The sequence below is a fragment of the Ranitomeya variabilis genome, chromosome 1, assembly GCF_051348905.1.
Source record: "Ranitomeya variabilis isolate aRanVar5 chromosome 1, aRanVar5.hap1, whole genome shotgun sequence".
Lineage (NCBI taxonomy): Eukaryota > Metazoa > Chordata > Amphibia > Anura > Dendrobatidae > Ranitomeya > Ranitomeya variabilis.
This window is the reverse complement of record NC_135232.1, coordinates 531,289,974-531,315,138: the sequence shown is the minus strand read 5'-3', so window position 1 is coordinate 531,315,138 and position 25,165 is coordinate 531,289,974. Positions and strand designations below refer to the sequence as shown.

The window sequence follows — 25,165 nt, the reverse complement described above, 5'->3', positions numbered from 1 at the left end:
GACAATGAACACTGCGCAGAGCCCAGGCAGGCACGCACAGCGCAGGCGCCGGATTTCAGACGATAACAGCGCTCAGGGGGCGGGTACCATCGGCCCTGAAGAGATGAGTGACGGCAGTTGGGGGATTCATACAGGACGCTTCGGACCGCCTCCAGGTATAATATCTGGTATGTGTGGCCAATTTTTAAAATGCTTTTTTGAGGTAATAAATGAATCAAAAACTAAAAGAGCCACCTTGTTAGACTGCAGCATTACTGCTGCACAAGGTGGCTCTTTTAGTTTATAACGGCTGGGGGGGGGTGACAGTGGCCCTTTAACAATACAATCTTTAACCGACATGTAAACATTTATTTAATTTTATGTAGAAGTTCCACTTTTGCTCTTTTTGGCAGGTGAGGCTTCTCTTCAATACAGGTGTCCCTTTCTTCCTTTTTGGTATGTGCTGAATCTGAATCTCCACTGTAGTCAATACGGTGGTCAAAGACCTGATCTTTTGATTCTAATGTTATTGGAGGGCCAGTCCATGCAGGAATTTTGAGATCTAGACTCTGCATTAATAGAGTCATTACTTCATCCACATATCCATGTATTCGCAGCTCAGCATAACGATCCTAAGCAAAAAAAAAGGCAGATGGTCAATTTACAGTTTGATAAGTATGGTTTATGACACACAAATGCACAAAAAACAAGAAGGTCGATACCAGTGGTTGAATCAAAAATATATTCTGAAGTGTCTATGGCTATGGAAATATCCATTGATGTGGTATAACATATCAGAATAATATACTTATGAATTATTACTGCCCAATACATTTAAATGGGGTCACTTGTGAGAGGTTTTCCTACAAATTTTGCGCTTTAAAAATCAAGCGTCACTCCTTCCATTCCGAGCACTGCCGTGCGCCCAAACAGTAGATTTACACCAGGTATGGGGTATCCGCGTACTCAGGAGAAATTGCACAAATTGTACCTTCCCCTGACCAGGCCAAATTTTCCAATTCTGACCAATGTCACTTTATGTGGCAATAACTCTGGAATGCTTCATCGTGTCCTACTGGTTCTGAGATTGTTTTTTTGTGACATTTTGTACTTCATGAAAGCGGTAAATTTAGGAAGGTATTTTTTGCATTTACTTGCAGAAATATCGTAATTTTAGCAAACATTTTTCAATTTCTAAATTTTTATTTTTTATGACCTTAAATCAAATAGCTATATCTTACAAAATAGTTAATAAATAACATTTCACATGTCTACTTTACATCAGCATTATTTTTAAACACTTTTTTATTCTTAGAAAGTTAAAAGGGTTAATAGTTGATATGCAATTTCTCAATTTTCAAACAAAATTTACAAAACCAATTTTTATAGGGACCACATCACATTTGAAGTGACTATATGAAGGGCCTATATGACAGAAAATAACCAAAAGTGACACCACTCTAAAAATTACACCAATCAATGTGCTCAAAACCGCATTCAATAAGTTAACTAACCGTACACATGCTACTTGGGAATTAAAGCAATGTGAAAGGAAAAAAAAAAAAATTTTTACTTTCCCTCAAAAATGTCAATTTAATCCCAAATGTTTCATTTTCACAAGGGTAACAAGAGAAAGCAGAAGGTACAATTTGTGCAATTTCTCCTGAGTACGCAGATACCCCATACCTGGTGTAAATCTACTTTTTTGGTGCACGGCAGTGCTCGGAATGGAAAAAGTGACGCTTGACTTTTAAAGCGCAAAATTTGTAGGAAAAACTAGCAGCCACAGGTCATGTTTGCAGAGCCCCTGATGGGCGTGGAAACCCCTCACAAGTGACCCCATTTTGGAATCTACATCCCTCAAGGAACTTATCTAAAGGTGTTGTAAGCACCTTGAACCCCCCAGGTGCTTCACAGAATTTTATGACACAGATCTTACATTTTTACAAGGGAAAATCAGTAAAAATGGCACCAAAAATTGACACACAATTTCTGCTGAACGTGGAAATACCCTATATGTGGCTGTACAGTACTGCTTAGCCATACAGCGATACGCGGGAGTGCTATATGTCTCCTGGAGCACAGATTTTCCTGGATTACTTTGCAGACTGCAAATACAGAGCCGCCCTCAGTGCTAGAAGAGCAGAATACCCCCCATCAAGTGACCACATTTTGGAAATTATACCCCTTTGGGAATTTATCTACAGGGGTAGTAATTATTTGACTCAATGGGTGTTTTCCAGAAACAAGCAGCAGTGGATGTTGCAGAGTGAAAATGACAAATCTGCTATTCTAGTGTCCAGTATATTATGTCCAGTTAATGCATCTGGAGAGATGCACCTGTGTTATGGTTCTCAATGGCAAGAGAACATAGCCCAGCAAACATAAGAACTAGCTCTTGGAAGGATGGAAACTAAACTGACCATGAACTAAACCTGCCGCACAACTAACAGTAGCCGGGTAGCGTTGCCTACGTTTTTTATCCCTAGACGCCCAGCGCCGGCTGGAGGACTAACTAATCCTGGCAGAGGAAAATATAGTCCTGGCTCACCTCTAGAGAAATTTCCCCGATAGGCAGACAGAGGCCCCCACATATATTGGCGGTGATTTAAGATGAAATGACAAACGTAGTATGAAAATAGGTTTAGCAAAATTGAGGTCCGCTTACTAGATAGTAGGAAGACAGAAAGCGCACTTTCATGGTCAGCTGAAAACCCTATCAAAACGCCATCCTGAAATTACTTTAAGACTCTAGTATTAACTCATAACATCAGAGTGGCAATTTCAGATCACAAGAGCTTTCCAGACACAGAAACGAAACTACAGCTGTGAACTGGAACAAAATGCAAAAACAAACGAGGACTAAAGTCCAACTTATCTGGGAGTTGTCTAGCAGCAGGAACATGCACAGAAAGGCTTCTGATTACAATGTTGACCGGCATGGAAGTGACAGAGGAGCAAGGCTAAATAGCGACTCCCACATCCTGATGGAAACAGGTGAACAGAGGGGATGATGCACACCAGTTCAATACCACCAGTGGCCACCGGGGGAGCCCAAAATCCAATTTCACAACACACCTGTAAATTAGGTGGACTCTCATTGCTACAGAAATGCCAAATATGCAGATGGTAAATGGGGTTTTGGCACAATGAGGCTAAGAAAAGGGGGCATTTGGTTTTGGGAGTGCAGAATTTGCGGAATTTTTTATTTTTTTTGGAGGGAGGGGGAGTCGTTTCACTTTTCCAGAGCCTTTGCACTACCAGTAAAGTGGAAGCCCCTAAATTTCTGCTAACAGATGATGGACTTGCTTTTTTGTGGATTTAGTTGAATCTTTTATAGGGAACATTTTCAGGTTTCCACCTAAATCTCCAAATTACATGATTCAGATGAAATCTCTAAGGGATCCATTCACTATAATGAGGCAGCAGAGTTACTCTGGACTCCGTCTGGCCTCCTGATCAGCATTGTCCTTTTTTTCAGAAGTGCACAAAATTGTGGCCGACCGCACTTTCATGCAAGCCTAAAAAGATGGATACCGCCAGATCATAGGTCGTGTAGCATCCACAGTGCCTCATTTGCCTCTTTATAGGGAATCTTCCATCGAGGTTCCACCTGAGTCATGTGTTTCAGAGATCTACAAGGAAACCCTGGTGTAAGCGCTTAGAGTAAAGCACAGGTTAAATGTGAGCCAAGCCATACTGTGATTTATTTGGAGGCAGAATGAACAAAACCAACAGTAGGTCAAGAATCTGATTTATTTTTTAAGCCATTCCTTATACAGGAATGTATATCAGGTTTTATGTTTGGCTGCTGTGATACCCTAAAAACCTTTGCTTTTTAGCAAAACAATAATATATCACCTGCGCTATTAGGTGTTCCTACAATTGCACTCGGAATTTAGGCATGAGGGCGATGCATAATGTGTAGAAAAAGTCTTTAAATAAGTAAACGTGCACTTACTGGATCCTGGAATAAAGCTGACTTGCGTGCGTGAATCCTCCCAATGATGGGTGACCGGCTTCGTAGTGCAGGATCGAGAGATCGGGGGATGAAGGTTGCACTTCAGTTCCCACAAAGTAGTTCTAGTAGATGAGCGCCGTGAGTAGGCAGGAACCGCCAACTTCTAGCATGCCCCGGCCGGAAGCAATGCCGAAGCGAAGGCGGAATGTGGAAGGGGCGTGGCGAGTACTGTGACGTCACACGTCTAGTGGGCGGGCACGTATGAGGATAAACCAATCCAACGCGTTTCGAAGGATGCGATCCTTCTTCATCAGGGCTGGAGTCCCCCATGGAGCCCTCCCCTTATATAGCGGTTGTCCGCCCGCCTCCTTCAGAAAAAACCTGCCTACATACCTAGTTAATGAGGCTAATGATCGGTGAATTGGTTTGACTGCAGCGTGATTAGTGCACTAAATGGAAAAAAGGCCTAGATTGGAGCCTTCAGGAGAAACTAGCCCAAATACCTAATTAATGGGACTATTAGACAGTAAGTTAATTTGAATGCAGCGTGCTTGGTGCAAGAAAGAAAAGCCTGGATTTAGAGCGCATAGAGTTGTGTGGAGATTAAGAATAAGGGGCATGCATAGATTGAGAGCTGTGTTAACTGATAGGCTATGTGGTGTTTGTAATAAAGTGTATAAAAGTTCAATGCCCCTGAACTGGATCAAGTGTGTATAAAAGGGAAAATAAGAAAATGTGAAATGAATGGGTTAAAACTAAACAATTTTATTAATATAGTAAATTAAAATAACTGTGTGTCTAAAAGGTTAGGTTACTTGAACCTGATCCAATAATACAACAAATGTAGTAATAAAAATCTACGGATTTTAATAAAAAGCAAATTCTGCAATAAATATAACGTGATGGGGTTAAAACTATCAGGTCCTAGACGGGATCCCAACTGGATCCATAACCCAAATGCCGCTAGTACATAAATGGCTGGGTAACAATAAGTTAGCTTAAAATTTTTTTTAAAATTAAAACGCGTATGACTCAATTTCATGATTGAGTCCTTTGGGGGCCAGGCTGTCTAGCATAAAAATCCATTTGGATTCAACCCTGGACATTGCTTTTAGAAAATCCCCACCCCTAGGGTTTTGCTGGATTCCACAAAAAAGGACACCTACGCATGATTTATTATGCTTTTCTAAAAAGTGGCGGGATAAGGGGTGACCTTTGAAACCCTTCTGGATGTTGTCTAGGTGCTCTTTTATTCTGACCCTTAAGGGCCTTTTGGTTCAGCCCACATATATTTTATTACAAGGACACTGTAATAAATAGATTACCCCTGTCGTTTCACAGGTTATGCTGTTTTTAATATGAAATTGCTTAGTGCCACTTGAATCTGTGAACTTAGTTTGGACCGACTTTCCAAAAGATGTACGTCTGCAGCACGAGCATCTGCCACATGGCCTAAATCCCAACTTGTGAGGGTCTGCTGTTTTTCCGGGTACCCCTGTCCTTGAGAGAACTGGTTTCATTGTTGGCGCTAGGAGAAGGCCCAAATTTTGTGCCTTAGTATAAACAAATCTGGGGTTGTCGGGTAGTAAGCCCCCAATGTTTTTGTCACCTTGCAAAACATTACTACCAGACAACCCCAGATTTGTTTATACTAAGGCACAATATTTGGGCCTTCTCCTAGCGCCAATAACGAACACAGTTACTTTAGACACACAGTTATTTTAATTTACTATATTAATAAAATTGTTTAGTTACTTTTAACCCATTCATTTCACATTTTCTTATTTTCCCTTTTATACACACTTGATCCAGTTCAGGGGCATTGAACTTTTATACACTTTATTACAAACACCACATAGCCTATCAGTTTACGCAACTCTCAATCTATGAATGCCCCTCATTCTTAATCTCCACACAGCTCTATGCGCTCTAAATCCAGGCTTTTCTTTTTTGCACCAAGCACGCTGCATTCAAATTAATTTACTGTCTAATAGTCCCATTAATTAGGTATTTGGGCTAGTTTCTCCTGAAGGCTCCAATCTAGGTCTTTTTTCCATTTAGTGCACTAATCACGCTGCAGTCAAACCAATTCACCGGTCATTAGCCTCATTATCTAGGTATGTAGGCAGGTTTTTTCTGAAGGAGGCGGGCGGACAACCGCTATATAAGGGGAGGGCTCCATGGGGGACTCCAGCCCTGACGAAGAAGGATCGCATCCTTCGAAACGCGTTGGATTGGTTTATCCTTATACGCTCCCGCCCACTAGCCATGTGATGTCACAGTACTCACCACGCCCCTTCCACATTCCGCCTTCGCTTCGGCGTTGCTTCCGGCCGGGGCACGCTAGAAGTTGGCGGTTCCTGCCTACTCCCGTCGCTCATCTACTAGAACTACTTTGTGGGAACTGAAGTGCAACCTTCATCCCCGGATCTCACGATCCTGCACTACGAAGCCGGTCACCCATCATTGGGAGGATTCACGCACGCAAGTCAGCTTTATTCCAGGATCCAGTAAGTGCATGTGTACTTATTTAAAGACTTTTTCTACACATTATGCATCGCCCTCATGCCTAAATTCCGAGTGCAATTGTAGGAACACCTAATAGCGCAGGTGATATATTATTGTTTCGCTATCTTTGCTTCACACACAGGGTGTTACACAGACCCTGTTTCATCACCAGCAGCTGAACCTGTTTTTTTCCCTCTTTTTTTCCCCCCTCCCCTTTCCCTCTATTTAGCCGAGCTCCAGTGTACATTGACTCATCCAAGTAACCTTTGTTTTTTGTTTTTGCAAAAACTAGTTTTTGCATTGTCATATTTGAGTGTTATAATTTTTCCATATTTCTGCCAACAGAGTCATGTGAGGGCTTGTTTTTTGCGGGATGATATTTTTATTGTATCATTTTTCAGTCACAACATTTTTTGATCGCTTTCTATTCAGATTTTTGGAAGGCTGAATTATAAAAAATTAGGAATTCTGGATTTTTTTGGGGGGGATTTTTTATGTAGTTTTGCGTTTGGTAAAATTGATAAGGCAGCTTTATTCTTTGGCTCAGTACGATTACAGCGATACTACATTGATATCATTTTTATATGGTTTGCCGCTTTAACACAAAAACAATTTTATTAAAAAAAATAATTATTTTTGCACTGCTGTATTCTGACAGATCAAGCTTTTTTAAATTTTTCCACTGATGGAGCTGTAAGGTGGCTTGTTTTTTGCAGGACAAGATGGCGCTTTCAGAGCTACCATTAATATATACATTAATCTTTTTGATAGCATTTTAATCCATTTTTTGTTCAGCGGAATGATTAATAAGAATAGTTTTTTGTCTCACTTTTTGTTTATTTGTCTGCCATCCGACGTACTATTCTGTCCATGTGACCTGGGCCATTTTGACCATGGCCGGAATAGTACAGTTTCTTTAATGCGACACTGCGACCGAAGTTGTGGTGATCGTATTAAAATTCCGGAGCCATCTTACCTGTGGGTAGATGGTGTTAGCATCCTATGGGGTGTCCCCGCCCACCGGCACTCACTCACGAACGCTGTGACTGGCTGTTCAATTCTAAACAGCCAATCGCAGCATCTCTCATTGCCTGAAACAGTGATGTCCCAGCCTAGGATCGAGTACCAAGGCACTCGATCTTAGGCTTGTGCCTGGCAACACCAGGCATCGGCGAAAAGTTCTTAGATTGGCACCTGCCTAGAAGATGAACCAGCGCACCCCATTACGGACCTCGCCCCCCGAAAATTACACACTACTGATTTCTGATTTTGTGGCAGAATCAGGAATCAAGTTTGACACCACCGGCCTCACAGAAATTGTCTTTTTCTCTGAGGATTTTGTTGACGTCATGGTGGGCGTCCTGTAGATGCAGTTGAAATGATGCAGATTTGGGGCCTTGTCCTTCACATGGGGATCCTGAAGAAGCCAGAACTTTAGCAATATTGGAGTGTTGATGTTTTATACAACATTCCAGTGTTCCGAATGGTCATGGCCCGGACGTGTTTTGAGGCCATCCACAAATTCCTGCATTATAGCAATAAAGCACAGTGTACCGCACGAGATGACCCCAACTTTGACCGTCTGTTCAAAGTTCGGACGGTCATCGAACACTTCAACAAAAAGTTTGCTTAAGTGTACGTGCCCCAAAGGGACATCTGCGTGGATGAGTCCTTAGTTCATGTTAAGGGAAGGCTCAGATAAAGTCAGTACCTGCCCAGCAAGAGGGCCAGGTACAGAATTAAACTCTATAAACTGTATGAGAGTACCTCAGGGTACAACCACAGTTTTAGCGTTTTCGAAGGGAAGAAAAATTTTGTTGGATCTGGTGCACTCACTCCTGGATAAAGGTTATCTCTCTACACCGATAACTTTTACACCAGCATCCCACTCTTCAAATCCCTCTCTGAGCGAGGTACTGCAGCCTGCGATACTGTCCACAAAAATAAGAGAGGCCTCCCGAAAATGCTACTTGGGCAGATGCTCAGAAGGGGTGACAGCAGAGCTCAATGTAGCAACCAACTAATTCTGGTCAAGTACAAGAAGGATGTCTTTTTATTGACCACCATACATGGTGATGGCAGTGTACTCAGCACTGTACGAGGTACCTCTACACAGGTCAGCAGACCGGACTGTGTACTGGTGTACAACAAAAACATGGGGGGCGTTGATCTCTCTGATCAACTCCTCCAACCGCATAGTGCTTTGAGAAAGGCCAAGAAGTGGTACAAAAAGCTGGCCGTGCATATTGTACAAATGGCAATGCTCAACGCTTTCCTACTGTCATGATGTGCAGGCCACACCTTCAGTTCCAGGAGGTAGTGGTTAAGGCCCTGATATCTGGCACTCAGGAAGTAGTGGGCCCCAATAATGCCTGAACTGAAGGTGTTCGTATTGTACCAGGTCAGCATTTCCCGGGGTGGTAAGTCGCAAAAAGGTGCCAAGTGTGTTACAAAAGGGGAAAACGCAAGGACACCATTTATCAATGCGACACCTGCCCCGAAAAACCTGGCCTGTGTATGAAAAATTGCTTCAAGTTTACCACACCTCCATGCACTACTAATTTACTTAAATTGTCATAACCGGAAACCGTAGAGTAGTTCCAAAAAGGGGGCACATCTAGATAGGTTCCTTGGGAGTCTAGTTTCTCAAAAGGGGGCACTTGTTGGGCATTGCCACTGTTTATGCACATCTAGATAAGGTTTTGGGGGTCTAGTTTCCAAAACAGGGGCACTCCTTGGGCATTGCCACTGTTTAGGCACATCTAGATAAGTTCCTTGGGGGTCTAGTTTCCAAAATGGGGTCACTTGTTGGGGTTTTTCACTGTTTAGGCACATTTAGGGCTCTCCAAACGCAACATGGCATCCAACCTCAATTCCAGCCAATTTTGGTTTGAAAAAGTCAATCGGCGCTCCTTCCCTTCAGAGTTCTGCCATGCACCCAAACAGTGGTTTTCCCCAACATATGGTGTATCAACGTACTCAGGAGAAATTGTACAACAACTTTGTCTATTTTCTCCTTTTAACCTTGTGAAAATAACAAAATTGTTGCTAAAAATCATTTTTGTGACTAAAAAGTTAATTTTTTTCCTTTCACATTGCTTCTGCTCCTGTGAAACACCTGAAGGGTTAATAAACTTATTGAATGTGCTTTTGATCAGCTCTTCCATATAGACCCCTCACAGGGACTTCAGATGTGAGGCGGTCCCTAAAATAATGGTTTTGTAAATTTTGGTGTAAAATTGAGAAATTGCTGGTCAAATTTAACTCTTATAACTCCCTAACAAAACAAAAATTTTGTTTCCAAAATTGTGCTGATGTAAAGTAGACATGTGGGAAATGTTATTTATTAACTATTTTGTGACATATTTCTCTATTTTAAGGGCATCAAAATTCAAGGTTTGAAAATTGCAAAATTTTCAAACTTTTCGCCAAATTTCCATTTTTTACACAAATAAACGCAAGTTATATCAAAGAAATTTTACCACTAACATGAAGTACAATATGTCGAAAAAAACAATCTCAATTGCAAATATCCGTTGAGGCATTCCAGAGTTATTACCACATAAAGGGACAGTGGTCAGAATTGTAAAAATTGGCCCTGTCATTAACGTGCAAACCACCCAGGTAAAGGGTTAAGGTGTTCACTGAAGGGGTCAACTAGTGTGAGTGTTTTATAAGGTCAGGTCATTCTGGACGCAGTGATACCAAATGTGTACTTCTGTTTATAATTTTTTCTAGATAAATTAGAGATCTCCACTTTGCACTGACGAGGGGCAGTACCCCGAAACACAGTGTCTGCAAATTGAGATTCTGGTTTGGCTATTATCCTAAGTCACGTGACAAGGCTCGTTAAAGAGTCGACATTGACTTGTGGGATTGCTACATCCAGTAGGTGGCACTAGAGTTCTAGTTCTCTTCCTCTCTGAGACAATTTGCATAATTAGCATATTTCCCAGAGGAGCATGGTGGCCTTAAGTCTCCTCATCTCGGCATGCTTAGTATGTCAATCTCCGCAAGGAGAAACAGTACTCCTTGGATTTCGAAATCATAGATTGAAGGCACACTTCATGCCTCAGGACACAGATAGAGGAGTTGTTCCTCCCTCTCCGTCAGCGTATCCCACTGACGATCAGTTTAGACGCAATCAACTCGGCTTATCCATAACAAGTAGTTTTAATCCTCCGAAGATATACCATCCTGTGGAAACATATATTTCACTTGTCACACAGGATATATACATCAAAACCACATAAATTATCCAGGGGCTCTTACGCATTAAATGTAATAGTACATCATTTGAAAGGAGGGCCCTTGAAAATCTCAAGAATAAATCAATAACTATTAAACCAGAGGAAAAAAGGGGTTGCGATCGTGGTGATGGATAGCTCACATTACATCTCACTGGTTCATGAACACCTTAATGACAGAACCACCTGTACACCTGTTAGCAGAGACCCTACTTCTGAGATAGCAACAGAGATACGCCATATATTGAGATATACAAGAACCACAATGTGATAGATTCCAGATTGAGTGAATTTTTGATTAGCCCTCACCCCACTATCCCTGTCTTTTACGTTTTACCAGAAATTCACCTGATGCGACCACCAGGATGGACCATTGTAGCATCTATCAATTCCATACTTTTACTGTTGGCTATGACACTGGAGAAAATTCTATTCATAAAGGAAACCTTGGACTTTTTGACAGGCCTACATACATTAAACACAATTCCCATAGACTGCATTTTGGTAACTATTGACGTTAACAGTCTACACAAATATAGATCATGATAAGGGTATGGAAGCAGTACATCTCTTTCTTGAATCGTATACCAACTTTACACAATCTCCAAAAGAGTTCTGTATGACATTACGGAGTTTGATCTTGACAAACATTTGTCTATTCTCTGACCAGTTTTATATTCAGAAAGTAGGCACAGCCATGCGGTCTAACGTGGCACCCCCATATGCCAATATTTTTATGGCACTATTCAAAGACACGTATACACTCATAGGCTGTTCCAAAACACTATATACATTGGAAAATAAAGATTCATGAAGTCTCCCTTACACAATTTTTCCAGGAGATTAATTCTCAGATCCCCAATCTGACATTTACAATACATAAGGACTGAAAAAATCAATTTCTTGGACACTTTCGTTTCATTAAAGGAAGACGGTCATTTGGATATTGACTTGTACACAAAATCCACTGACAAGAACAGTCTGTTACATTTTTCCAGTTGTCACTCCTCTCATATGAAGTCTCTACTGAGGTCACAAATTCATCGGGTCAACCAAAAACATACTCTAGAAATGTATAATAAATTCACCCAATGAGGATACCCACAAAAGATACTTGAGGCAGCATCACATCTCGCCCCATCTCAGACTAGAAAATTGTAGAGAATATCCTTTACCACCACGTATCATCCATACATGAATGTATTAAAAAATTGCGTATTGGAATATTGGCCACTTCTGAGTAAAGCGTATCCAACTATCCCAGAATTTAGCACTCCCTTAATCTGTTATAAAAAAAATTGCAGAATATAAGAAACATGTTAGTAAGAGCAGACATTGGTTCCAGTAGACAGGCATAATGCCAGTGAACGTTGGCCACTCAAAAACAAGGAACTAGTGATGAGCGAGTGTACTCATTGATCGGGTTTTCCCGAGCACACTCGGGTGATCTCCGAGTATTTGTAAGTGCTCGGAGATGTAGTTTTTGTTGCCTCAGCTGCATGATTTACAGCTGATAGACAGCTTGAATACATGTGGGGATTCCCTAGCAACCAGGCAAACCCCACATGTACTCAGGCTGGCTAGCAGCCGTAAATCATGCAGCTGAGTCAACAAAAACTAAATCTCCGAGCAGTTACAAATACTCAGAGGCCACCCGAGCATGCTCGGGAAAACCCAAGCAACGAGTACACTCGCTCATCACAAGGAACATTTCCCTGTCTTCACTGTCCACAATGTTCCAACGTTACAAAAGGTGGTACATTTTCCCACCCAAGATCGGCAAAACGCTTCCCAATCATGGGCTTTTACACATGTGATTCCACATATGTTGTCTAATTAAATGTCCAGAAGGTCTTGGACATGTTGGCGAGACCACGCAGCATATCCAGAACCACATATCTCAACATCAATCGACGATCCATTGCAAGCGTACTATGTTGCTGGTCCTCTCACATTTTATCACAGCAGGACATACAGTGGCACAGCTTAAATTTCAGGTCCTAGAAATTATCACCTTATCAAGACGGGGTGGGGACGGAAATCAAACTGAAAGAAAAGGAGGAACTCAGGATATTCACTTTGCAGACTCTCCACCCGTGGGGGATGAATAGAGAATACGGGGTCCTCCAACACTAACAGAGGTCTCCTACATTTTTTTATACACTTTATATCCTTTAGAGTTGTCATTCTGTACAATATTTACAAATTATTACTTACATAACCATTATTGATGTATATGTTATTTCACTAATAATGTTCTTCTGGTTTCTTTTAGATCTCATAATGACTCTACTAGTCCTCCACTGATATGGTCTTCCTGCTTGGTGACACTCCAACCTCTTAAGTCCTTCCCCTTTTTCCTTTTCTTTGTTCTATTATGTGGCCCCAGTACCCTTCAACTATGTATCTTGTCTTCCACATATATCCTCTTCTAATTTTCCTGGCTTTTGCTTTCCTTTTTTGTTCATTTTCCTCTTTTTTGTTCCTCTTTTTTTTCTCTCCTTTCCCTCCCATTTCTTTCTCCCTCCTTGTTTTTTCTTACCCTCTCATTCCTGCTTTCTCTTAGTCCCTTATTCCCAGAGGTGTATCTAGGATTTCTGGCACCCGGGGCAAGAATTCAGTTTGGCGCCCCCCCTCCCCCCTACCAAGGACATATGTGATTTGCACACTTAGCCATGTACCCACGAGCTCCTGTCCCTAATGCTCTTATTGTTCAGTGAAAAACTGACAGAAGCAGAAGAGAAGCTCGTCGTCATAGGACCATAAGTATGAAAGTTACATATGAATGAAGTGTCCATGTGATGGTTACTGGAACCTGTAGAGCTGAATCCTGACATCGCAGGCTTCTGAATTCTCACAACTAATGCACTGCACACTTTTAGGCTGTGTGCACACTCAGCAGATTTTTCGCGTTTTTTTGCTATAAAAATGCTATAAAACCGCGAAAAAAAACGCTCACATTAAGCATCCTATTTAATAGAATGCAATCCGCATTTTTTGTGCACATGCTGCTTTGTTTTCCTGAGCGGAATCGCATTCCAGAAAAAAAAAGAAGCATGTTCATTAAATTTGCGTTATCACGGAGATTCCGCAGACCAAGGAATGCATTGATCTGCTTACTTCCCGCATGGGGCTATGCCCACCATGCGGGAAGTAAGCAGATCATGTGCGGTTGGTACCCAGGGTGGAGGAGAGGAGACTCTCTTCCACGGACTGGGCACCATATAATTGTTAAAAAAAGAATTAAAATAAAAAATAGTGATATACTCACCTTCTGATGGCCCCGGAGTCTTCCCGCCTCTCAGCGGTGCACCCGGCCGCTTCCGTTCCCATGGATGCTTTGTGTGAAGGACCAGCGATGACGTCGCAGTCACATGACGTCATCGCAGGTCCTGCACACAAAGCATCTATAGGAACGGAAGCCGCTGAGGAGATCGGCTGCCTTCGGAAGGTGAGAATAACCATTTTTTAATTTTTTTTTTGTTATTTTTAACATTATATCTTTTACTATTGATGCTGCATAGGCAGGATCAATAGTAAAAAGTTGGTCACACTTGTCAAACACTATGTTTGACAAGTGTGACCAACCTGTCAATCAGTTTTCCAAGCGATGCTACAGATCGCTTGGAAAACGCTAGCATTCTGCAGGCTAATTATGCTTGCAAAACGCTAGTTTTTAGCAGGAATATGCATGCCAATTCCACATGCGATATACCCACGGCAGGAGTTGCAGAATTGTGGCGGAAATTTCCGCGGCAATTCTGCGACGTGTGCACTTAGCTTTAGGATTCTCCCTTGCCAGTGGACGGTCATGTCAGCACAAGCATGTGTAGCGCCCCCACCGTCGCGGGGCCGAGGGGTACCCGGTACCGGGCCTCTGAGTCTCTGTGCTGGGGTTGTCACGGTGGCTAGGCCCGGTCCGTGACCCTGCTGAGGGGCGTACAATGAAGGTGGAGGTATGGTGATGATATTGTGGTGGTGCAGTGCAGGTCGCAGTAAATAACGAGGACACCAGGTTGCAGTCTCTTTACCTCTTTACTGAAGGTCCCAGGATCCTCAGTCCGGAATACAGTTAACTGGGCTGCGCAAGTCCGGCCGGTCCGATGGCACCTCCAGAGTTCCCTTTGCAGGTGGAAATCTGTGCCTACCTTCTGGCGCTTTTGTGTTGTGGTCCTCCCCTGCTGTGCTTACGGGATAGTCCCCACAACTGTTGTGTCTGTTTCTGAAGTTCCCTCACAACTCGATTATGATGTTCTTCTTCGTCCCCCAGATGATATGGCTAGGACGCACCCGTATGACGGGTAGGCTCGGAGCTCTTCCTGGACCCTAGTGTCGCCCTTCTCCTGTTGTTGCCCCCTGTGTCTTCGTAGGTGATTTGTGTGAGACAGCCCGCCTATAGCTGACTGTCCTGCCGTAGGTTTGAAGTATTGCATGGAGCCTAGTACTTCCTCGGCGTTCCGGCCACCGGCTACGCGCCTCAGTAGGATGTTGCCTCGTCTTACAGCACGACTCCTACTGGCATTTCTCCTTGTTGCGTTGATCTCGTTTCTCACTCAGCACAATATACCTCGCTTCTTGTCCTTTCTTAGGGTACCGCCGCGATCAAGTGCAGGCGCGGTCCCGTAACGTTCTTTCTGTTCGCTAGGCCTCTGTCAGGATCCCACCCCTGACAGGGACCCCCCTGAGTCTCTCCCCGCAACACCCTCTGCCACAGGGTGTTGCCTGTTCGATTCCCAGTCAGCTTCTGTCTAACTTTCTGCCTAACCCCCAGTTTTACCAGATTGTGAGGAGTGGCCTAATACATAGCACCCTTAGCTCCCCCTGGAGGCCAGACTGTGAAGTGTATTGGTGACTGTGATACCTGGTCAGAAGAACTCCTTCAGTGCCATCAGACGTACCATAGCCCCCCTTAGCGGCGGAGCATCAGTACTGCAACGACCAGGACTCTGGGGCGCTGCACTCCCCCCCGGTTAAATCCAGTACTCCTGGACTGGGAAGAAAACAACAATACATGTCAGCAAAAAGACATACAATTTTGAAATGCAGTAACAATAAGCAAATTTGAACAGAGCTTCCCTTTATGGGAGGTGAGGACACTTGAACGTTACAAACATGGTTAAATACTTTAAATAACGTACTATAAACAACTTTTCCTACCCAACCGGGTATTCTACTTAGTGCAATTTCTGAACAATAATTTAACATTGCCTTTAAGGACGTACACACTGAATCCACTAAAGACCTTCTTATAAAACACTATAAGGCTAATCAACTTTTTCTTCATTTTCCATTTGTACATCTGCAGGACCACCTGTCTACTTGCCCAGGCCTACCGCCTCTCGTTCTATTACAGGACCGCCCCTTTCTGCCCGGGCCTACTGCCTTTCTGCTACTATACACAGTATAGAACATATTATCCATCTCTTATTTTAGGACCGCGGAGCCATCTCTGTATGGCTCCTAGGAGGACTCACCGACTAACCCCGTATGGGTTCACTTCCTGTCCTCATTCTCTGACACATCATTAAACATTTCTTACTATCAACTGTCTAACTACACATAACTTTTACACGTAAGCATTATCACTATTTCTCTTAAGGCATCATTATACTTTAAGTGCTATGGGTGAACGTTCCCTTTAAGAAGGAACCAAGTCTCTATGAGGTAGTGCAACTTCTCAAGCTGCAAGTCTGTATGCAGTAAGGACTCCGGTGCTGTTTCCAGGAACAGTTTCTTCACAAAGAGTCCTTGCTTTTGTAAAACCAGTAGAGGGCACCTTTAAGAAGGTGCAAACTATTTACAATGAGTTTGTAATCATGCAGTGTTCATGATCCAGCAGTTCTTTCAACAATGATAAAACAGGAAACAAAAGCAAAAAGCAGAGGAAGGGATCCCGGGTAAACAAAGGGATCCCTTTAAGAATAACCCTAGTCGGGTATTAGCAGCAAAAAGCAGGGAAACAAGCAGTTAACTATTTACATATCCATGGCATCGAGGTTTACTCTCGCTCTGGCGGCCGTAGCTCCGCATAGACCTCGCTCGGCAAGGTGATCGGCGAGATCGGGGCCTTTAAGAAGTGCTCCATACCCGTGGCCCGATCCCAGGGTGTAAGGCGCCGGAGTCTATAGGTCCCAGGGAGAGGGGGTACCGCAACGGGGCCTATCAGCAAGTCCTCTGCTGGCGTGGCAGGGTCGTTCTTCATACCTGCTTCAGATGCGGTCCCTCCGGTGCCGATCTGCTCCGTCTCCGCTGGGGTCTGGAACGCCAGTTGCAGGGCCTTGCGCTGCGGCGTTGTCATCTCCGTTTGCAGCATCTCGCTTTCCGACAGAGCCTTGCTTTCTGGCTTAGCCTTGCTTTCTGGCTTCGGAGCGCTGGTACTTCTTTCTTGCTCCGGACCAGACGAGGCTGCCGACAGACGTCTGGTGAGGCTTCCGATGAAGGTCTTCTTCCACCCGGCCTCAGTGCTCAGCTGCGTCTGCAGGAGTTGGTCGCTGAGCTCATCCACTCCGGCCGGCAGGAAGTCAGTATCAGCGGTGGAGGCCTGGTCACGGTGTCCCTCCGGATAGCTGGGGAAGTCCTCTGCGCCTACCCCACGCTCCGGGTGGCTGGCCATGGCGTCCTCCATGTCGCTGACTTCTTCTTCCTGGTCCTTTTCCCGCTCTCTCCTTCGTGGGCGGTTTTGCTTTCTTTGTCTCTGCCCACCATTGAGGATCAGGAGGCGGATCTCGGCTGCTGACGGACACGTCCTCAAAGGGCCAAAATATTTAGACTGGGCGGCCATTGTCTTTCGCGCTCTTCAGCTTGTCTACGCCCACTCCACGCCCCTCTTCTTCTCCTGCGCTCTCCTCAGCGCTGTAATAGCGGCGGTTTTGGCGGGAACTTCTGGCGGCAAGTGGCAATACACAGTCTTTGCAATAAGTCACAGTCCAAGTATAATAAATCACAGTTCCAAGGCACACATGACCTGTTTCTTCAGGCTTAAGTAGATCCTGTTCGTGACGCCAAGTTGTAGCGCCCCCACCGTCGCAGGGCCGAGGGGTACCCGGTACCGGGCCTCTGAGTTTCTGTGCTGGGGTTGTCACGGTGGCTAGGCCCGGTCCGTGACCCTGCTGAGGGGCGTACAATGAAGGTGGAGGTATGGTGATGATATTGTGGTGGTGCAGTGCAGGTCGCAGTAAATAACGAGGACACCAGGTTGCAGTCTCTTTACCTCTTTACTGAAGGTCCCAGGATCCTCAGTCCGGAATACGGTTAACCGGGCTGCGCAAGTCCGGCCGGTCCAATGGCACCTCCAGAGTTCCCTTTGCAGGTGGAAATCTGTGCCTACCTTCTAGCGCTTGTGTGTTGTGGTCCTCCCCTGCTGTGCTTACGGGATAGTCCCCACAACTGTTGTGTCTGTTTCTGAAGTTCCCTCACAACTCGATTATGATGTTCTTCTTCGTCCCCCAGATGATATGGCTAGGACGCACCCGTATGACGGGTAGGCTCGGAGCTCTTCCTGGACCCTAGTGTCGCCCTTCTCCTGTTGTTGCCCCCTGTGTCTTCATAGGTGATTTGTGTGAGACAGCCCGCCTATAGCTGACTGTCCTGCCGTAGGTTTGAAGTATTGCTTGGAGCCTAGTACTTCCTCGGCGTTCCGGCCACCGGCTACGCGCCTCAGTAGGATGTTGCCTTGTCTTACAGCACGACTCCTACTGGTATTTCTCCTTGTTGCGTTGATCTCGTTTCTCATTCAGCACAATATACCTCGCTTCTTGTCCTTTCTTAGGGTACCGCCGCGATCAAGTGCAGGCGCGGTCCCGTAACGTTCTCTCTGTTCGCTAGGCCTCTGTCAGGATCCCACCCCTGACAGGGACCCCCCTGAGTCTCTCCCCGCAACACCCTCTGCCACAGGGTGTTGCCTGTTCGATTCCCAGTCAGCTTCTGTCTAACTTTCTGCCTAACCCCCAGTTTTACCAGATTGTGAGGAGTGGCCTAATACATAGCACCCTTAGCTCCCCCTGGAGGCCAGACTGTGAAGTGTATTGGTGACTGTGATACCTGGTCAGAAGAACTCCTTCAGTGCCATCAGACGTACCATAGCCCCCCTTAGCGGCGGGGCATCAGTACTGCAACGACCAAGACTCTGCACATGTGATTTGTATACTTCTGACCACATTCCGACTAGACGTGTCAAGCCTCGCTCAATTCATTTTCATCGAGTGAGGCCACGCATCTCTAGTCAGCACTTGACCGCATGTATGTAAATCGCCAGCAAGAGAGAATCCTGACAGCGTGCAGTGCACACTGGGAGAATTCAGAAGTCTGCAGTCACAAAGAATGACTGCAGATTCAGCACAAACCTGGACAACCCCTTTACTGCTCCTAACATAAATAAAAACATGAGAATTAGTATCACAAATAACATTTACATCCAGGTACCTTATAGATGACGTCGTCTCTGGAGTCTTTCTCCTTCTTTTCTTCATCTTGTCCAGACCCCATGATGAGTTTTCACATTCACAGCCGTCTCTGCAGACTCATCTTCTCCGCTCTTTTGTAGAAAATCTCCTTATGATGCCCTTAAAGATAGAAGTGTCATTATAATGCTCCTGAATAAAAAATTGCCCCTCACTATATTATCTGCACAAAATATGACTCCCACATTGTCCCTCTTATGGTACACGCTCTTTACACTGACCTCTCCTTTCCATACCAGCCCCCTCTTCGCACTGTCCTCTCATACTGCGTCCCCATTTAGGGCCCAGTATCTATACTGTACTCTCTCATCATACTACCCCTCCTTGGTATACGGTCCCCTCCTGGCTGTGCCCTTACACTGTCCTTCCATGCTATGCCCCCACTACTCAGTTTCTATTATGTGCCGACTCACTTTTCTCCCCCCCATACTGTCTCCTCACACTATTCCCCTCCCTCCTCATACTGTCTACTCTCCCATCCCCCCGTTCACCATACTGTCTCCTCATATATTTACTCCCTCACGTTCTACACTGCCTGCTCACCTGACTCCCCATACTGTGTCTACACACATCCCATCACCCTCACTCCCCGTACTGTCCACATACATTTTTCACATCGTTACTCATCCTGTGTCCGCATACATTCCCCCGTTTGCTCCCCATACTGTCTGCACACATCCGCCATACTGTTTCCTCATATATGCCCCCATTCTGTTTCCTCATACATGCCACCCAAGCCCCTATTTCCTTGTACTGCTTCCTCATACATGTCCCCATCTCCTCTTTGGGGTTCATTTTGTGTCCTCACATCTCCCCCTCCCATTAAAGCGCCCCATCCCACACTACAAATCTTTCCCCACACAATAACCCCATCTCCACTCAAAATCTCCCCACACATTAAATCACCCACCCCCACTCCAATTCTCCCCACACATTATAAATTCCCCATGCCCACTCCAATTCTCCCCACACAATAAATCCCCCCATCCCGACTCCAATTCTCCCCACACACATTAGACACCACCATCCCCACACATAAATCCCCCCATCCCCACTCCAATTCTTCCCACGCATAATAAAGCCCCCCATCCCCACACATAAAGCCCCCCATTCCCACTCAAATGTTCCCCACACATAATAAAGCCCCCTGCACTTAATCTTCGGTGTCTTCAGCTCCACTGGAGCACTTACCACCAGTGATGGCCTCAGCAGCACTGCAGCAGATCTGATCAAGCTGCTGGCATCGCTCTGACACAGCAGCAGGGGCGGACACTGACAGGCGTGGGGCCCCTGTGCAAGGAATGCGTCTGGGCCCCCCTCCTTTTATGGCGACAAAGCTATATATATATATATATATATATATATATATATATATATATATATATATATATATATATATATATATATATATATATATATATATATATATATATATAGCCACGCACACATACATTTATATATTACATAGTCTCCTTTATTATGTATATTGCCCTCCCTTATTATACAGTGCCCTTTCTTGTTATGTACAGCCCCGCCCCTTACATATTGGAATATATAGGGCCCTGTTTTTTTATTACATACCGTCCTGTCTTATTAGCTGTCTAATGCAATGGTGGCTGATGGAGCATGGGAAAGTTTCTTTTCTAATGGAGGAGTTGACGGAAGGGGACTATGTAATAAAAGAGGGCGCTGTGAATAACAAAAATAACAAGAATGCACTATGTAAGAGACAGTACTGTACATAACAGCAGAGGAAGCTATAAAATAAGGGACGGCACCATATATAACTAGAGATGATGGTATGTAATAAGGGACGGTGTAATATATAATAAAAGAGGAAACTATGCAACTAAGGGTGGCGCTAAACATAAGTACGTACACTCTATACTAAGGGACTGTGTTAGACATAATAAGCTATAATAATGTCTTCCTCCACCTCCCCCTGTTCCAAAGTCCATTATAAGCCCTTCTTCCTCCCATCGCATTCCCCCACACCCCTCATTGTCCTCCACCCCCGCATCCCATTACTGCCCTCTCCCCCCACCCCATGATTGCCCTCTTCACCACCTCCATCATTGCTTTTTCCCCACCACCCAATCATTGCCCTTTCTACCTCCATTATTTCCTCCCCCACCACCCCCCATTATTGCCCTTTCCACCGCCACATCATTGTATTCTCCCCCCACCTCCCCATCAGTGCCCTTTCCACCATCTCCATCATTGCCTTGTCCCCTACCACCCCATAATTGCCCTCTCCATCACCCCATCATTTTCACCACCTCCATCACAGCCTTCTCCTATACCACCCCCATACATTGCCTTCTTGCCCACCACTCCCATCATTGTCTTTTCCATTACCACATCATTGCCTTCTCTCCCACCACCCCCATCAATGCCCATTCCACCACCTCCATCATTTCCTCATCCCCATCATTGCCCTTTCCACCACATTCATCACTTTCTCCTCCCCCACCATCCCCATCATTGCTCATTCCACCACTTCCATCATTTCCTCCTCCCCCACCATCTCCATCATTGCCTTCTCCCCATCTGCCCCATCATTGCCCTCTCCTCCCCTACACACATACACACAGCACCATTCAACTCTCTGCACATTCCCCCTGCAGCGATACACACACATACACATGTTAACCGCTCTGCTGCAGCATCACCATCGACAACTTCCTCACTCTGGCGCAGCCGGCTGGTGAATGATTACGTCATCCAGTGGCACTGCTGTCTGTGTGAGAGGAAGCGCGGGCGCACTGCAGCTTTTCTGTGCCAGTTGTCGGCACAGAGAACAGCCCACTCTCAGTCTGGGGGGTGGCAGAATGCAGCCGCCGGGGGAGACACTGCGGACTGCCCCATTAGGCGGCCTGACTGCGCCCGGGGCACATGCCCCGGCTGCCCCCCGTAGAAACGCCTCTGCTTATTCCTTTGCTCTCTCTAGAACAGCGCTATCCTATTCCGCTCTCAGATCGCACCACTGGCACATGTGCTCATAATTTTCTTCCTTTTCTTTGTCTGGCACACAGAGGTTTCATTGCGCATGTGATGTCCTTGTCCTGCAATTCGGGTATTTCCGCCGATGGTGAGAGTACTTCAGGCACGACGCACAAGACACAAACGGAAGTGACACCACACAGGAAGTATTACTTAAACACAGCAGCCCTACCTCACAACACTGCACTGAAGCACCTGGACGTCACCGACAGACTCTTTCTACAGGTAGTGACTCGTTGCAGCCTCTCTCTTCACGTCTTTTATGCCTCAACTGGATATGCCTTTTCATCCAGCTTTTTCATTCTGTCTTTACTTGTAACATCTTTATCCTGATTATCTTATATTTCCCTACCATCATTTTACTTATTCCTTTTTTTGTGTTTCACTTTTCCTCTAGAACTGGGACCACCATAAAAAAAAATATATACAGTACAGACCAAAAGATTGGATACACCTCATTTAAAGATTTTTCTGTATTTTCATGACTATGAAAATTATACATTCATACTGAAGGCATCAAATCTATGAATTAACACATGTGGAATTATATACTTAAAGGGGTTGTCCACTACTTTCAGTTAACCCCCATGTATCTCCCCGGGGCCTCTAATCAATTTTATAAATACCTTCTGTTGCCGCTTTCGGACAGCTGAGTCCGGGTCACGTGACCCCTAGGCAGCAGGAGCCGACGCTAATTTCCGCCGACGTCACGTCAATTTCCAGACTCTGGAAATTGACGTGACCTCAGCAACAGGCGTGACCAGCCTCCACAGACAGCAGTCACTCATCAAGTGACTGGGCTGTGGGCGGGGCTGCAGGGCTGTGCTGGGGCGGGCGGGGCTGTGCTGGGATCTGCTGGCCGGCCACGCTCATGTGCTGAGATGTGTGGCCGGTGCGGCGGCGGGGGTCTGTGCGGCGAATCACCCGGGCTGTGCGGTGGCGGCGTCTCTGTGTGCAGGCATCATCCGATAGGACTACAAGTCCCATCGAACGCTGCCTGCTACAGTGACAGTGAGTGACACATTAGCCAATGATGGGACAGTAGTATCCCCATCATCCGGCTAATGTGTTGAATGTAAAAAAAAAAACAAAAAAAAAAACAAAAACATTCACACATATACAGTACATAGACATACAACATGCACCATGTGACATGGCGACATGCAACATACGACATGCAACATGCGACGACATGCAACATTCGATGTCATGCAGCATGCAACATGCGATGACATGCCACATGCAACATGCGATGACATGCCACATGCAACGACATGCAACATGCGGCATGAGATGACATGCACCATATGACGACATGCGATGAAATGCAGCATGTGACAACATGCAACATGCGATGACATGCAGCATGCAACGACATGTGGAATGCGATGACATGCGACATGCACCATGTGACAACATGCGACATGCAACATGCGATGACATGCGACATGCAACATGCGATGACATGCAGCATGCAACATGTGACGACATGCGACAACATGCAACATGCGCCATGCGATGACATGCACCATGCGACAACATGCAACGACATGCAACATGCGATGACATGCGACATACGACATGCAACATGCCACATGCAGTACATACATACAACATACATATAGACATACAGTATATACATACAGTACATTATTATTATTTATTGTTATAGCGCCATTTATTCCATGGCCCTTTACATGTGAGGAGGGGTATACATAATAAAAACAAGTACAATAATCTTAAACAATACAAGTCATAACTGGTACAGGAGGAGAAAGGACCCTGCCCGCGAAGGCTCACAATCTACAAGGGATGGGTGGGAATACAGTAGGTGAGGATAGAGCTGGTCATGCAGCGGTTTGGTCGATCGGTGGTTACTGCAGGTTGTAGGCTTGTCGGAAGAGGTGGGTCTTCAGGCTCTTTTTGAAGGTTTCGATGGTACGCGAGAGTCTGATGTGTTGTGGTAGAAGGTTCCAGAGTAGGGGTGATACGCGAGAGAAATCTTGTATACGATTGTGGGAAGAGGAGATAAGAGGGGAGTAGAGAAGGAGATCTTGTGAGGATCGGAGGTTGCGTGTAGGTAAGTACCGGGAGACGAGGTCACAGATGTATGGAGGAGACAGGTTGTGGATGGCTTTGTACGTCATGGTTAGGGTTTTGTAGTGGAGTCTCTGGGCAATGGGGAGCCAGTGAAGGGATTGACAGAGGGGGTTGACAGAGTTATATGTTACATATAACATAGATGACATACTCACCATCACTTGTCACTTTGTTCCCCGAAGCCAGGGTCACCTGTAAATAAAGATTAAAATAATAAACAATATACTCCCTGATCCGCAGATATCCAATTACAACGAGTGTCCCTCGACGATCTCCTGTGGAGAACAGCAGCATCAGCTGATGCGACCACTCTCCAGTGGCTCCAGGAATACAATGATGGAAGGTATCCTTCCACAATGTATTCCTCACAATGTATACCTACGCCCCTGTGAGAAAATAGTCCCTAGTCTCACTTTATGCCATTGCTGTGTGAGAAATTTTCCCACGCAGCAATTGCCATAAAGTAGGACTTTGAACTCAGGTAACCTCAGTGATACACTGCAGGAGCCATTGTCTCCTGTCAGTGTGTCACCGAGGGTCCTACAGAGCAGTGTCATCACCCGATGTCACTGTTCTATAGGGGAGATAGTCGTGGCACACTCGTTATTAATTGGACTACGGAGGACAGGTAGTATACAGTTTATTATTTTACGTTTTTTGCAGGCGCTGAAGTATGGTAAGTATGGTTAAATGAAGAATATTAAAATACTTTTTTCTGGTTGTGTCTTTCTATTTTTAACTCTTTCACTACTATAGAATTAATAATGGATAGGTGTCTTACTGACGACTCTATTATTAACCCAGCTTAATGTCACCTTACAATAGCAAGGTGACATTAACCCCTTATTACCCCATATCCCACCGCTACACGGGAGTGGGAATTGCGCCATTTCTGGGGCGGCCTGCGG

At 45.0% G+C, this 25,165-nt stretch overlaps 1 protein-coding gene across 4 annotated transcripts in view; it reads right to left on the bottom strand.

Annotated features, from left to right (window-relative positions):
- Nucleotides 1-283: 283 nt before the first annotated feature.
- The window catches only part of LOC143766626 (NAD-dependent protein deacylase sirtuin-6-like), a 304,913-nt gene continuing 280,031 nt past the window's right edge, over nt 284-25,165 (bottom strand). For 3 of the 4 annotated variants that reach the window (XM_077254435.1, XM_077254454.1, XM_077254450.1), the window contains one exon: nt 284-611. In XM_077254435.1, coding sequence (XP_077110550.1) covers nt 348-611 — 264 coding nt within the window. In that variant the 3' untranslated portion in view covers nt 284-347. Of the gene's footprint in view, nt 612-23,807; nt 24,160-24,412; nt 24,450-25,165 lie in introns of those variants that run through there. The other variant, XM_077254441.1, reaches the window with a different exon arrangement.